This window comes from Aphelocoma coerulescens, chromosome 6 (assembly GCF_041296385.1).
Source record: "Aphelocoma coerulescens isolate FSJ_1873_10779 chromosome 6, UR_Acoe_1.0, whole genome shotgun sequence".
NCBI classification, from domain to species: domain Eukaryota; kingdom Metazoa; phylum Chordata; class Aves; order Passeriformes; family Corvidae; genus Aphelocoma; species Aphelocoma coerulescens.
The window spans coordinates 27,110,381-27,127,028 of record NC_091020.1 but is presented as its reverse complement, the minus strand read 5'-3'; the positions used below and the strand labels follow the sequence as shown (position 1 = coordinate 27,127,028).

General features: G+C 36.9%; 1 protein-coding gene across 4 annotated transcripts in view; it reads right to left on the bottom strand.

Moving 5' to 3' along the window:
- The window catches only part of RBM20 (RNA binding motif protein 20), a 102,767-nt gene that overhangs the window by 73,048 nt on the left and 13,071 nt on the right, over window positions 1–16,648 (bottom strand). Inside the window, exon 1 of one of the 4 annotated variants that reach the window (XM_069020004.1) lies at window positions 6,496–6,609. The exons of the other annotated variants lie outside the window; for them this stretch is intronic. Within the exon in view, the coding sequence (XP_068876105.1) occupies window positions 6,496–6,509 (14 nt within the window). The 5' untranslated portion in view covers window positions 6,510–6,609. Of the gene's footprint in view, window positions 1–6,495; window positions 6,610–16,648 lie in introns of those variants that run through there. 4 annotated transcript variants of the gene reach the window in all.

The window sequence follows — 16,648 nt, the reverse complement described above, 5'->3', positions numbered from 1 at the left end:
CAGTATTCTCTGCTAAGGATGCAACAAACCCATCTGAGACATTAACTCTTTTGTAATTTGTGGGTTTTTAAAGATTTTTTTTTTAAGATGAGAATTATACAACAGATGAAATTGAACATTCATTTTTAGTAACCAAAGCTGAATACAAATAGATTTTAATATTCTGAGCACATCACTGAGACTCATACTCAAGAAAACCAGCAGAAACTCAGCTGACTGAAATATCCATGAGCATCCTCAAATTTTGGGATTTACCATAAAAACAAAACAAGAATAAACACACTCAATTACTCTTCAATAAGTTCTGCATCACCCCCTTAATTACAGGGGTTTTCCAATTTTAAAAACATCAAACACAAGTTGATATACTTTTAAGATTATGTGCTATCATAAATGATGAGGAATGAATACAAGAAGCAGTCATTAACATACTTATTTACTAGTTTCAAAAACATATAATTACAAGTATGGTTGTTAACGGTTTACTTTGAGAGCTTTCCTACCAACTTTAAATTACCAGAAATAAAGATGACTGTAACCCCATTTTTTTATTACAACTGTTTTGTAAAATTTATTACAATATGTATTCTGAAACATATTCTTTATTTTTATATTAAGAAATTCTACACTACTTAATATGCAGGCAATTAGGCCACTGAATTAAAAAAAAAAAAAAAAAAAAAACTTTGAAATAGAAAGTAGAGCTTTATAAGTTTCCCAGACAAGTTTTGTAACTGCTGTTCCTTAAATCTAGCAGTGTTAGAGTCAGGGCATGGTAGCCCATTACGGTTTCCTCATTGCAAATGAAACAAACAAAATAATACATACCCAACAAATCTTTTTGACAGGATACACAAAAACCAATCCCAAATGTAATAAAAGTAAACAGTACTATTTATGTAAAATTTTGACAGAATTCTCCAACAGCATATTTAGTTGAAAACAAACTGATTAATTAATATGAAGAAGTATAGAAACACAAATTGTCTACCAAAATATTTCTTCCTTTTATTAGCTAGCCATTTATCTTAGAAACTGTTGAAATACATTCTGCTAAAAGCTGGCTGCTTGGGCCATTTCACCACACAATGATCAGAGGAAACACTTTCATGCTCTACTGAAAATGCACAGGTATTTTTTAGCACTCTTTTAAGCGTAGAAGCAACTTCCTTAAACCTGTTTATGTGTTTAATATTCTCTGCTTCACTGAACATTCACACAAATTAAATCAACTAAAACAGAAAGCAATCAACAAAAGCAAAGGCAAAAATTTGATGTGCTTGCTTACAAAATTCTTAGTGGACAATGAAATGCAGTAAAAACTACTAAAAGATTTTGCTTGTTTGTTTATTATTTTGTTTTAGAGGTTGTTTTGGGGTTTGGGGGATTTTTTAATAAAAGCTAGAAACAGAATGAACAGTCTCCCTGAAGTTATTTGTTGAAATTATTTTACACTTTTCCAAGGGAGGGCTGGGTTCAGATTTTAGGATTCAAGAACCTCCAGTGGAAAATCTGCCCAATCTTCTACACAACACAGAAACTTAGCCCCTAAACGGATTTAGTCTATCAGAAATCAGCTCCAGAGAGAAGATTCAAATGCTGGATCAAGTAATTCCAGGTGTTCTCAAAGCCATGTTAGCGTCACAAATGGAAAGGATTTTAGCCTTCCCCACATCCTGTTTAAAAAGCAGATGTTGGGGCTCCCCAGACCCTGACAGACAACTCTTTGTTCTCAGTTGACTGGAGGGCGTCCAAGCATTCCTGCAAAGAAAATGGGGTTTCTCTGTCCCAGTTGTGTTATGAAGGAAAGAAAATCACTAATTCCATTGGGTCTTTAGGGGGGCACTTCTCGATGAGAGTGGTCAAGGTTACCAACATCCACAGAGGTTTGACACTTGGCTTATTTTAAGGTGATTTTTGTTTTGTTTTTCTCTCAAGCCCAAAAACACAAGTGAATGAATTTTCACGAATAACATCTTTAGGACTGAAAATCTATTGATGAGAATTAATTGGGCTTGAGCTTGAAATTGTCTCATGTCAGCTAGTCAGAAAGGAGTGCTGGAAATCACTAACTGAATGCAATGAGATCATTTTCCTGCACAACAAAGCCAACATTCCCATTCTTTCTTTAGCCTTTTTATTCAGAAATACAGCATTTATTAATCCTGATGGTTCTTTAACATATCTTAATACTGGGTATTAACACCTATTTTGCTTAGATACCAGAGAGCACGCGGAGGATTCCCTGGGAGGTATCCTGAAGCAAAGATTCAGAAAAAGAACTGCTAATTCTAAAACAGAAATTTTCAAGCTCCAGGGGGACTAATGAATAACACAGAGAAAACCTCAAGCCAAATGACTTTGGAAATTTTGCATAAAATTAAAATTCTGAGAGAGTTGAACAGGAGTCTCTAAAATATTAATTTTTGGTAAAATCTCACTGAGAGATATCATGAAGATTCTAAAAGGAATAAAAAATGTATTTTCATGTTCCTGAAACGGAACAGTTCATGTTGCCTCCTGCTCTTTGAGGGTAATAAGACAGGATATATTTATTGGTATAACTTATTGGATAATTTGGTAATTTATTGGAGTTCTGAAACAGCATGATTTGCTTAGTTATATGCCTATAATATAAATGCACTGAGTAAAAAGGTACACATAAAGAACTCTTCCAGAACTAATTGTTTCTAAGGAATACAATTCCATTCTGATTGTATTAAGTGTACTTTAACAATGGCTTTGGAGTACTTGTAAAAGATAAATAAATCTCATGTCCCATCAATGTGGTATTTGATATATTGTGCAAATGAGTTGTTATTAATTTGCAGCTTAAGCTCCTTCGCAGGTTTGCTCGCAGTGCTGTACACAGCAGGTCAGTGCCAGTACTGAAAAGTTTTGCTGTAGTTCAGCAAATCCAGTTTTCAGTCACACAATGCTGCAACAGCAACAACATTATGAGTTTCCTTTGCCACTCCATTTACTGGGAAACATTTTACTCAAACCATATTAAAGACCAGCAGTAAGATCTGATAAAAAAGTAACCTCTCTAGCTTTCACTCCAGCTAAAATAAAAACCCACGGTTCATTGCTTTAGAAAGCAAACTCCAGGCGAAGGACAGCAAAATACCACCAGAAGGAATCTGTTACATTCAGCATGGTTCTGATACTCTGCTGACTTGTATTACCTGTCTGATACATGAAGAGCCTGAAAGCTGGGGTTTGGAAAATTTAAAAAGTCACCATGACAAATTTTAACATAGAAAACATCAATGTGTCACAGATGTTAAGCCATTTTTACTACTCAAGCAGAATATTTTGACTGTTTAAATCCTTGAAGATAGGAAGCTTAAAGAAATAATCCCAACTTTCCCACTGCAGAGGTGAAGAGGACCTGGCTGGGACCAAAGCAGCTCATTCTTTAGCACAGTTCATTTTTCCTGCTTTTTTTTTTTTCTTCTAAGCTTTTTTTCCTTTTTGACAGTTTTAAAATGGGTGAATGACACTAAAAAGCATTGACGCTTCCATTCAGCAACTCCACAGATCTCTATTTAGGAACCACATACAATCCACTGAAAAAGCACACAGTACACTATTTAACAGGTAAACACTTTTGTGTCTACTCATCCAGTCCTAGGAGTCACTGGGGATTAATCTACATTTACAATCCATAGGATTAGGGAGTGTTTCAGAGCAGCCTATGCTGCTAAATTTATAATTTTTTATAAGAGCATTTCACAAATCTGTGTAGTCAGAATTACAAACTCCCAGGACAAAGAGTGACCACATTGTCTGACTCAGATTTTTTAGGTAATAACTAGGACTGTTTGTAGTTAATATAGGAGTATCACTTGTGGGGATGACTGCAACAGAAACTATTTATTGTAATAGTAATTAATAAGATACACCAACAAATTTCTCCTGAAGGATATGAAGATCTTTGTTGCTTCAGGAAAAACAGGCATAATTAGGCTACAATTTACTAAGTTTCAACTTAACTTCTGTTTTTCACCCGATACTGAGAAGCTATCTATAGTGATAAAAGCAAGAAGATATCAAGGAAATACCTATTCAGCTCCTCTAATTAGTTTTTAAACTTAATCAATATCAACTTACAGTATTTTTTTTAATTTGGTACAAAAATACTCTGAATTAGATTTCATAAAACTCATTCTAACAATTTTAAACCAGTTTATCCAGGTCCATCAGATTAATATCGCAGATAAATAATATTTAGACATAAAGCAGTTAACACATTGAAGATGTTCAGAGAAGACCTTATACGTGAGCTACTGGACTGTGTAAACTGCCTCTATGACAACCATGTTTTCTCTGATTAAGGATTCATTTTGAAAGAATTTCAGTTTTCCTTTGTTCACAGCAGTAATTTCCCCTTACACAGAGGTTTTCATCCATTGCCTAATAAAATTACATAGATGTAGGTGTTAAATAGAAGTTTCTGCAAGGCTTCACTAACACAAGTTCAAATACATATTATTTGCCACCTTAATTTTCTTTTTTGGGTGTAATTTACCATTATTGCCAATTACACAACCGTTTCTCATGTTGGTAGGCATGTAAACAATTGGCATAAAATAATGTCCATAAGCCCTGAAAAGAGTATTCTGTATTTACCATGAGGAAAATATTCCTGTAATGTGTTTTCCATGGTATAATTAAGTTGAAGAGACAGAGGCAACTTAGCGGTTATTAACAATTACATTTTATACAGTCTGAACACACACAAAGAACATTTCATTTTGCTGTTAACACAAGTTCATGAATTTTCACTTCCTTCTTCAAAGTTCTGCTTAAAGTTTGCAAATGCGTCTCTTTAGATAGGGAACCATTTGCCAGTTAAATGCCTATATTGAATAAATTGTTTCTTCTCTTTGCCCCTTCCCTTGCAGTAGAGGAAGTTGCTATAATATGTAAGAGACTGAAAACAGGAAAAACTACCAATTTACCAAAACCACCTATATTCATCCATAGTGATAAATGCACAACCTCTTATGGGATTTTCTACTTGTGCATTATTTATAGCTGCAGATTTCATAAATTTTCACAGCTACAGCTTATTTACATTATTGTATTCTATTTTTTAAATACCAACATAAATAAAGCCAATTAAAACATACAGTTTCTCAGTTATGTTATTCCTTATTATTAACCCACAAACAGAGTAGCAACTGCATTGAAACTGCTTTGCTCTTTCAACACTGCAGGAACCAAGAATTTGGGGCAGGAGGCAGTATCAAGCCAAAACACTAAATGGTTAAACAAAATCCATCATTTAACATAATGTGAGTGAACCTGCCCACTACCACACTACAGCACAGACAAAGCAATTTTTTTGCATTCTAACAGTTTGTACAGAATTTGATGTGTTCCTTCTAAAGCTTCCTTTAATGCCTTATCTTTTTAAAGGCCTATATTAAGTTTGTACTGCTTATCTAACAAAAAATCTTTTTTAAAAATGCACATAAATAACTTCTCCTTCAATAAAACACTATGTAATTGCAGAGGCCCTTCTTAAAAACAGAGGAATTAATTGTTTAATTAAAAAAAAAATCCCAAATGCACCACAAAAATACACTTGGAAAGTACACCTACTGAACAAAACAAATAGATAAAGATGTTTATAAATTTTTTTTATACTTCCAAATTGCTTACACTTATGTAACACTAATTCATGCTTTTAATAGATCTTTGCTTAAGGAAGCACGGTTTCCTATGGCTTCCTGGTCTCACTAGCAGTGTTCTCCCACAGCCCTGTAGCTCACTGAGCCTTGCTAGTGACTTTAGTGAGCACCCTTAAAAATAGAGAAAAGTTTGTGACTTCTCCTATCTAGGTCTTTTAAATGCCAGCACTATCAAGCAGTCCCCCAGGACCCAGGAAGGATAAGGGTATGTTGTCAACAAAGCAAAAAAGAGATAAGGCCTTCAGTGCCCACCCCCTTGACCTAACAAAAACCCAGGGCTTGATACTGGTCTCCAGGTCAAAAATAGACTGTCTGCATCTGAAAGCAGCAGAGAACATTTCCACAGTTATCTCATCTTCAGTCGTTTTGCAAATCACATTAAGCACTTCATATGTGCTGTGGAATCATTCGGTAACAACTCTGAATGATGTTTCAGAAAAAGCATGCTTTTCAAGAGCTATAGGAGCAATTAAGAAAACTAAATCCTACCATGAAGTCCTTTCTCTTGTACATTATGCTTTCAATAGATGTCTTCACAAAACCACCACCAACCTGTTCCAATAAAAATTAAAACCAAAACACACAGGCGTCCCTCTGCCTTTTTTACTCAACACAATAATATGACACATTGGAGGCACAAACGCTTAACAAAAGATTGGATAGCCACACACAGCAGTGAAATACACTGTTTTCTCCTCCTTTTTATCTACCAAGAAAAAATAACATTAACTACCAAAAGTTGTTCTAAGCAATTTTAACAAACCAATATCATCAAGTCAAATGAAAACACTACCTTTTCTGATTCATTATCTTTGCTTTTGCGTTTCTCCTCTTATAAAATTTTGTCTGCTTTCCTCTGATAAAAACTCAGTAATTCCCCATGTTCTTGCTGAGCGCTCATGTGAGTTCACACATTCAACTGCTTGTGTTGTCCAAGCCAGTATAGCTTAAATCCCAGTCAGCCAGGAAGCCAGGCAGATAAGCATTGGCCTATGGAAAATTTATCTTCTGAAAGGGAACAGGGTACTTGAAACAGAACTTAAGGTCAGGACAATCTGTAAGTTAATGTAAACTAGAGTTTGTAGATTAAGGTCCAAGTAAATGCATTGAACAAGATTATCTGTCAGGTTCCACTAGGTGTTCCCAATTACAAATAAATTAATTTTCTCTATTTCGAATAGGCAGATTTTGGATCCACACTTCCTCCACTTCAGATTTTCACAATTTCATAATAAAAGTAAACAAACCGGATTCTGAGATATGCAGTTTGATTAATAAAAAGGTGGTGGGATGCTTTTTAGCTGAGACATGCAGATTTCCTTGCAAACCAACAGAACAAAAACATTTCCAGTAGAAGACTCTCTTGTGTAAGAAACTTTTTTCTTCCTTTTTTAAGGAAAATCTTTGCTTTTATTTTAAAATCATCTATTCTAAAACCATCTATTCTATAAACTGAGTACTGACAGGTTTTTTTCTAAGACTATAAAAGAATATAAATTTCATAATGTGTTTTAAATTCAAGATCAGAAAGCTTTAGAAAATAATTAATATTTGCCTTTCAAAATCTTCAGGTATAATGGAATTCTAAGGCATTGAAAAGTTGCAGAGAGAACAAAAATTTCATTAAATCAAGGGGGGAAATCATGTGTAAATAGTAATTGAAAGCCCAGGTATTATACAGTAGTATTTAACTAATCACATTTGACAAAGTATTAGCATATACAACAGAACAAAACCACCTACTAAACCAGATGAAATTAACATTATTCAATCCCATTTGTTCTTGAATGTGCACTTCCTTATTTAAAAGATTTGTATTCACAAATTTGAACTAAATTAAATTAATGAGTTATTTCCAAGCCTAAACTAAAAAAAAAAGTCATTTAATGTAAAAAAATATTTCAAGGTTTTTCCTGTATGTGCTCCAAAAAACCAATTCAAAATACCACTACAGAGATTCAGACATGCCTAAATAGCTTTCATTATAGAAATTAAACTAAATTCTAAGCTAAATATTATATATGTTTAGTTTAGAAGTGATAAAGAATTTGACCTGCCCATCTCCAATCTGAGATTCTAACGCCACAGGAATTTCTTTTGCCAGAAAAATTAACTCCTGCTTTTGGAAGAGGGTTTTTTCAGTGACATGCAATCTTCTTGATGGGATACAACTAAAAACATGTGTTCTCCTTCTGTACTACATATATATCCAAGAACGGGAAACAAAATTTACTCATAAAGTAACAGCTTCTTGAGCTAATGATTTCAACTTCTGTGCTCAACATATCCAGAGAACAAGCACAAAAATGGGACATTTCTGCAGCTGACTTGCAGGGAAGAAATACACTGATAGAGTAAGCAACAATGAGCTACAGTATGAACAAACATGAGACATTTTGTTAAATCTATCTAAATAGAAAATATTTAATTACAGTAAAATTGTCTAATGTGCCACAGCATGTTATTGTTGACCGATGGATAAACTTAAGTGATTTTCCATTTTGCTTGGCCCATCCACATGGCAGCTCCACACCACTTCCCACTAACCTACTCAAAATAGGACAAGACTTCTGGATGGTTACTGGTTTGATCTTACCTATTATCAATCGGAAAAAATAAACAATACAGTTTGATAGCCTCTTGTATGATTTCTGCAAATTTTTTTTTCGGGAAGTAGAACAAAAGACCATGTGACTGCTTCAGAAAAGCTTCCCACTTTAAAAAGGGCAAGGTTAATATACACAATCTGATGTTTAATGACTAAGGTGATTTATGCAGGAGAAATAGTTTATGGTTTGCTCTGTAGCTTTCCTATAAAATTACAGTTTGACATGGCATATTTAGATAAACACAGCTCCTAAGAAACAATGACAAAATAACAAAATACGGTACTGCACTACTGATTAACAAAAATTGCCTAATGGAGATTAATTAGAAATTGAGAGCTGAGGTGGGAAGAAAAATGTAGTTAAGAATGTTAAAGGAACATTTGCATCATAAAAATACCTCACTTGTATCTGAATAATTTTTTAACCCATTTGTGCTAAAATTATCCTGTACTACTGCTGCAACTAAATAGACGTCTGAATGTATTTTAACCATATTATGCCTAAAGAATTTACTTCTAGACAGACAGTTTTTACACTGACAGATAGCTTTTTTCTTTTAAAATTAGAAGATAACGGTAAATTCACAAAAAAGCAGAAGAGAAGTAAAATCTTTTAAAAACACTGTCTTTTGATCAACTGACTTTCCTACTGGTAGTACCACTTTAAACTGCAATGGGATTTAAAAAACTGTCCTGAGATATCCAAATCAAAGTCAGGGTATCTAACAAATTTCTCAAGTTTCTATGACTAATAGTGTATCACAGAGTTGATAGTTATGGGCTAAATGCAATCCTGACCTTTTGCGCTTACGGCTGCGAGCCCTGCAGTCTGTGCGCTGAGCCAACACAAAATCTAGGCTTACAGCAGCGCTCTGCACGCCAAAAATCCTCCCAGACAGGATCCCCACTCAGTTTATAGCCTCTTTAAAATACAGGAAAGGCTTCCTAGAATCGCATAAGGTTCCCTACTCCTCAGGAAGGTAAAGTCTTTTACATTTGCTCCCTCCTTCATCAAGAGACAGTGTAGTGCTAGAAAGCTGCTGCTAATAAAGTATTTTCAGGCTTTAGATAAATGTTACATTTCCAGAACATAAAGATTTTGCTTTCTATCAAGTCTGAAAATCTCTGGCCTCTCTCAGTCAAACAAATGTTGAATTTCTATTCCTACCATCTTAAACCTTAAGTCAGTGGGCTAGACTTCTGAGCAAAAACCCTTCCATGTGTCCAGTCTGCTGTGATCCTCTATAGCATTTCTTACAAATGGGAAGAAGCAATGGATATTTCTACTTTGTGCTTTATACACAAGGTTCAGCTGTTGAGGAAGAAGCAGCCAATTACAATACCAAAAAAAAAAAAAAAAAAAAAAAAAAAAAATCTAAAATCAAAGAAGGCTTGGTAAAGGAGAAGAAACTAGGAATACAGCAGATCCGGACATGGCAGGACATCAGGAAGACTAAAAAGATGTTGTGTGGGAGAAAACCTGAAGAAAAGTTGCTGAGGAGCACAGGAGGAAAGGGAGAAGGTCTGTGGGAGAACGACATGAAAACATTCTCTTTTCAGGACATTTTCCCCTCCGCTGTCCCTTCCCTCAGCCTGGGAATCAGACTGGCGAGCCCATTCTCCACAAACTCTTTGCAAAAAGAGGAAAAGAGGTTACAAGAAACTGAGCAACACAGCTCTTCCCCTGGGCTTGGAGGAATAGTTAATGAAGAATGTAATTAGGTCTCTGCTACTCTTCAATTTCCAAAAGCCACTGTCATTAATTTTGTTTCAGAGGACAAGCCGTAGCAATCAGAGTGGCAAAGCACATTAATCACCAGCAACACGGCAGTGAGCAAAGACATCTTGAGTCAATAAACAAGCCTGGTTGAGTGACTACAAACAACAAATGCTCCTTACAAACAGCCAAACTGAAGATCATCAGGAAACTGTAAAATGAGACATGTGCATCATGCAAACCTCTCCTCTTTCCCTCCTACCCTAAAAGGGGCTGTTTTGACACTGAACTGTGGAATTCCCCAAAGACATGATAAAGGAAAAATAAAAACAGCTACCAGTTAATCAATGCCATGCATGATAAAAACCAGATGAGGAAGTCACTGGGTAAAACAGCAACACACAACCGTTAAAAAAACAACTGTTGGAATCTGCTCTGCTTTCCAGTGTGTGTCAGCTCCTGTTCCAACCCTGCTTGCCTTAAAGCCTACAGACAGGGTAGAAAGTGCTGTGACAGATCAGATCAACTAACCCAGTGATCTGAACCTGCCAATGGCAACCTATGGACAGCTGGTTCATAGACAATGAGACAACCACAAGATGCTAAACCCACCTCAGGAAATTTTCTCATTTCCAGAAGCTAGTAAAAAACAAGTATTTATATCTCTTTTGCTCTTCTTCTCTCCATCCCATTTTTCTGGATTTAACCAAAGGGTAGGATAGCCTAAAGAAGTGCCTACAAAACCCACTCTATGGGATAACTGCCAGCAGACTGAAACCTCCTACCCCAGCCCTAATCTCCCTTGAACACTTCTTGTATGTGGGTTCAAGTGAGAAACCCTACACAGCTGGATGTTAGGATACATAGGGAGTTTTCCTTGCCCATGTACTCCTCAAATCCTCCCTCTTTGCAGCAATACTGCACCTGTCCCAGCACAGTATCCCTGGCGCCTTCAATTAATGCTGAGAAAATCCTGAGTAAAGTGCCTACTTAAATTTGATGAGTTTTCCATTCAAATGATGGTCTGTCATCCTAATAAAAGCACCAGTTAGTAAACAACATTACTGCATGAACACTGGCAGAATTATGAGCAACTGCAAGCTGCAATTAATTTGACCTTAGCCACCATGCCCACACAACCAGTGATGCTAATGCTGTGATTTTATTCCAGATCAATGTAAACACCAACAAATCAACATTCCTGCCATTTCTCCAAAGAGGAATCAAAACTACCCAGTGCAGCTAGAGGAATTTGCAATTGAACAGATGTAAACTCCTTCATAGCCCTGAGGAAAAAGGAATTCATTCACCAATGTGTAGCTTGAGCTAAGCTAATCCGAGTTGCATATCCAGTTTTCGAAGAGCTCTGAGTAGCAATCAATCTTCCTGCATTCACCAAGTGATTTGTTAATCTGCAGTTTTCATAACGTAATAAAGAACATATGGATTAACCAGCTATTGTTCATAACAGCCTGATGAGCTTCTTAGAGTTTCTTGGTTACTTACTGAGTATAACAGTATCCAGTGCAGTGAAACAAACTGGGCAGTATGGGTTACATCATGTTCTACCATCTGGAAAACATTACAGTATAATCACTAATACTGTGAAGCCTCCTGAATCCGTTCTTCATTTATAACGCAACTGTTTGAGCTCCAGAAAGAGCATCTGAAGAGTGATTTGTAAAATATTACTGAAATCCTAAGTAGGATATTGTTCTTAATAAAAACCATACCTAAGTACAAACTTGATTTTCAGCTTATATCCTTAACCAATTATGTACCAAGGCAAATCTCCACTGGTAAGTTTTCTTGCTAAATCCATCCTTACAGTGGATTAGTTAGCTCAAAGAAACCACACTGGGATAGAGCTTTCCAGGACCAGCAAGGTGATTTGAACATTCCCCAGTGCCTGGTTAGCACCCTCTATTAGGTATGCAGAGACACTCAAAAGCGTGATGACATTCGACAACACCACAGAAAGCTGGGTCACAGCTCAGGGAGTGGGTGGCACAGGCTGGCAGTGGGCAGAGCCACCGCAGTCACAGGGGCTATAGGTTATTCCTGGTCTATCCACTACTCCTGTGCTGACAGGGCAGAAAAAACTGCTCATGGTCAGTTGCTGAAGAGAAATGCTGCCCTATGAATGCACCACACAGCAACTCAGCAGACGAACACTGTGTTTTGTATAGTCACCCACTTTTCCCATGAAGAATGTCCAGCATCCTAGCTTATTTCTGGCCTAGGATACACATGCTGCAGGGCTCGCTCTCACTACAAGAAAAGCCAGCCTTGCTCCTTCTAGCAAGGGACTAGCACCGCTTCTGACATGCGAAGCAAAGTCTACACAACACGCCCTAGATCCATTTCCATGAAACCTGTTCCACAGCTGAAAGCCAACAACAGTCAACAACGTGCAGCAGTTTAGTTTCACAGTGGATCCCCTTTACAAATAGCCCTGGACTGATACATCCCACCATGCTTCTTAAGATATTTTTTCCAGTAAGACAAAGCCAAGCCCTTAATAGGGCAACCTGCAGAGAGCTCAGTAAATGAAACCTCCGGACTAGCTTTCCCAGGCAGCCAGGCAGCCATTCCCATTTTACTTCCAAGGCTTCGGTATCCCTAAGGAGATATGCAACAGGATGATTATCCACAGTTCAAAAAAATAGATCTATGTATGTGTGTGTGTATATATATATATATAAACACAGACTTTCCACACAAAGTCACATTGCTACAACAATCTCAACTCTTCCATGATCTCTAGCTCTCCAAACAATCAGGTCAGGCTAACCTTGTCACAAATTTATTACAAATGGGGTAAAACCTATAGAAGGAGTAGTTTCTAGAAGTTACTGTAAAAGTTAGGTCATGTCACAGGTCATGCAATAATCTGAAATCTCAACTGAAGAAAAAAAAATTGCACCCTGAAAATATAAAGTCAGTTTCCACCATACCAATGCTTTGACCCAGGTGGTCCCAGAAATGTGGTAAGAAACAAGACATCTTTTGGACAATGTAGTTTATCATACACATGATTATTCTAAAACTGATTTTACACAATTCCCTTGTGAAAGGAGCACAGGCCTTTTTGGATGACATGGCAGCTGTGTGGGAGACCAGAATGGAGTATTTATACACTGGGAAAGGTTAGTAATATTAATAGCTAAAATTGTACATAGTCTCTAAAACAGGAGCTCCTTACCTAAATAAAACTGTATATAAGTGCACAAACACACACACCACAAAAACCACACACACACAAAAAATGCTGATACATTACATACATCTCTATTACTAACATTGAGATAGAAGTTTTCTATTCTACCCATATGATATGCTACACAAGAAAGTTATTTTGTCTCATTTCATTATCAGATCATGTGACAGGAATCTTGCCATTACTTTTATTCATTTCAGTGAAAAGTGCTTTATGACCTGGCTCTTTGGCTTTACTATCCACTTAGATAAATAAACTTCATGTTCCATTTTTAGAAATAAAAAGAAGGATGCTTCAAATTCTTCAAATAAAGTCTACTATTGCAACTATTTAAAGCCCCAATATGAAGAAAATGTAAGAATTTTTATTGTCTTTTTAAAAACCACACATTTACCTCAGCTAATAAATCTGTTCATGTGAACTCGGCAGCATTCAAACAAATGGATAATGCTCAAGCTGCTAAAAAACAGATATAGTTTCTAATTCTCCAGTTATTTAACCCATCTATTGAAAAGGACATTAGAGAATTTAAAGTGTCTGCTTTAAAATAAGATAAAGCTGGTAAGATGTTTTTAAACAGGCATTGACATTACAAAAATAGTTCTCTTTGCCACCTTGAGAAATGTACTTTTAAGATTATATAGAAGAACAATCAGCAATTCTACTAGACTTGCATGCATGAAATTCTCTTTTCCCTTTCAGTAATCTTCAGTCAATGTTGAGGGTAACTGCTGTCCTGATTGCCAGCTCATATTGAACAGATGAGCACTAGTAAATCAAAAGCTGTCCAGATCTCCTACTGTGGATCAACATATACAAAAATGGCTGCTTGCCCATGACTGGAAATCCTTCTGATAGCTTAATGTTGTCTGGTGCTTCATTTCTAGTGGCCAAAACATAATGTAACATTCCAGAGGACAAATTTTTCAGGCTTCATTTCAACCACAGAAGTATGTGAACACCATTAAAACCCAATGATTTTGCCAAGATGCTTTTGTCAAGCATGTGTTTCACAAATTAATTTACAAAATAAACATACAAAACTAATCAGTTTTGAAAGCTAAACAGCAGCAGAACATGCAGACAAAGATGACAGAAGCAGAAGTTCTGCAGGTACTGTTAGTCTGGCATTTCTAACATTGGACAGCATTCTCCATTGGAGAAAAGACAATATATTAACGTAATTAAACTAATTTTTAAAAATTGTCCAGGTGAACATCACATCTGTATTTAAGTCTGAAAACTAAATTTTACATTTCTCAAAGAACAAGGGTCTGTACATTTCTTTACAGGATGTAATATGCTCACATAAATCTTTGTGCTGACAAATTTTCAATCTGAAGTAAAAAATGGGCAACAGTACAGGAGAGCATGAAGAGAGGGACAGCAGCCAGCCAAGGCAGAAGGATTTACAGAAGAGATGGTTTGCCAAGGGTTTTCTGGAGAGGGCAGGGAGGGGGTGGAAGCTTGGAACAAATTAATGGGCAAACTGTTCCAAGCACCAAGATTGGCATGGGAAGACATGTCCAAAAGACTCTGACTCCAGGTTTGTGTTACTTAACATCACTGTCTAGCTATCTAACTATAATGACACTAACCACTGTGAATAGCAACATTTCTCACCAGTGATGTAAATTAGCTGTCATCCAACACCCAAATCTATGAAATCTCCGGTGTTTCTGGTAAGCGGAAGATGTGTGAAAGTCCAGAAGTCAGAACAGCAAGTAGGATTTGCCTGGGCACATGGAACCACACTTACTGCCATCCCCAGGTACCAGCCATCCTAAAGACAGTTTGCAGCAGGCCACTTACCCATTTAGCTGTCAAGGGTAGGACTGCAAATAGACTCCCATATGCATGCTGCAGGAGTATGTGGATGTTGAAGGTAATGCCTTTCAAAACTGACCACCTCACCCAGCTTCATCTACCTGACAGGACACAAAGGACCCAGCACAGTGGAGCCTGATCACTGCTTGATCAGACATGAGAAACTGCAGGGAAAACTCTTCCCAAAATCTCCAGTGTCACAGCTACTCCCCACTGACAAAAGCAAAGGAACCAGGAAAGCACTGAGAAGGAAAGGGCCTCTATTTCCAATTTGTACTATGGTTAGGATCAAGAGCCAGTCACAACAGAGTACGCAAAGGAGCGCTGTGTTCTCTCAGGAGTGTCCTTCCCAGTGAAAGGGGTCATTTGGGAGTAAGTCACACAGCCTGTGCTCCAAACAGCTGAAAGACAAAGAAGTCAAGGGACAAATGCCACAGGGAACAGAGACACCCTTTTCCCTTGGTACCTCTGGGTGCAGTGCTGGGTTCTGGACACCGTGTTCATGGACGGGGATTATGGGCGCGGAGCTGGGAGAGGAGGGTTTGCAGGAGGAAGCACACCCTCTGCAGGCTGAGACTACGCCACTGGAAAACAGGAGAGCTCTAGGCAAGCAAAGGCAGCTCAGTTTGAAAGGAAGATGTAGGGATTTTTTTCAAACTCACTGAAATGCAAGAAGAAGAATTCAGTATATCCAAATCAGCATTAAAACGGTACAAATCTACAGTAGATAAGCAGTTCCACTGCACCTCCTGTTCTGGGATCACATTGCCCCTTTCACACAAACAAAAGAGAAGACATGAAACCAAAATAAAATAGGAATAACCTTGCACAAAGCAAAAGATGTGAAGAAATGAAAGAATAAAAAGACATTTGTTTTCACTTAATTTGAATACTTTTTAAAGTGCACTTCCTCATGATATTTTCCAGAGGAACACATGAAACAGATACACAAAAACCTTATCTACTTGCTAATTTTTTAACATACCAAAATAGATTTTTAAACACTTACCATGAGGTTTCCATCACTGTAAATAATAACAGAACTAAAAATTAAGCATAAAACTAAGTAAACAAACATCAACTAGCTAAAGTGTGTCTACAGAAAAGATTAATATAATTATAGCTCAGCAATTTGAGAAGAGAATATTTTGAATAAGTAGGTAATTAAGTTAAGAGAGGCCTAAAGAAAGATTTCACACTCACATTCATATGCTGAAGCAGTTTAAAAATAGAGAGCAAGAACTGCCTGACTTCATGTTTTAATTTTAGCTGGGTGATGAGCTGGTCCCAAAGACAGAAAGGGACAGCAGGATTTTTTCTCTGCAAAGTGCCCTTCGTATTTTTATGTGAAGGAAATGCAGTATGTTCTATTAATATCCTGTTGTGGCCCTAGATAAGCTTAGGCACCCTTTCATACAGGAAAAAGTTCTGGTTTGCTTCTTCAAATCACTTCACTTTCAAAGACATACACACAAGTTAGAGAACATCCCAGCTGCTCTGGCCACTTCACAGGTAAACAACATCCACAAAGGAATAGACACTTTGTTTTCCCATCAGTCACCTACAGCAATTAC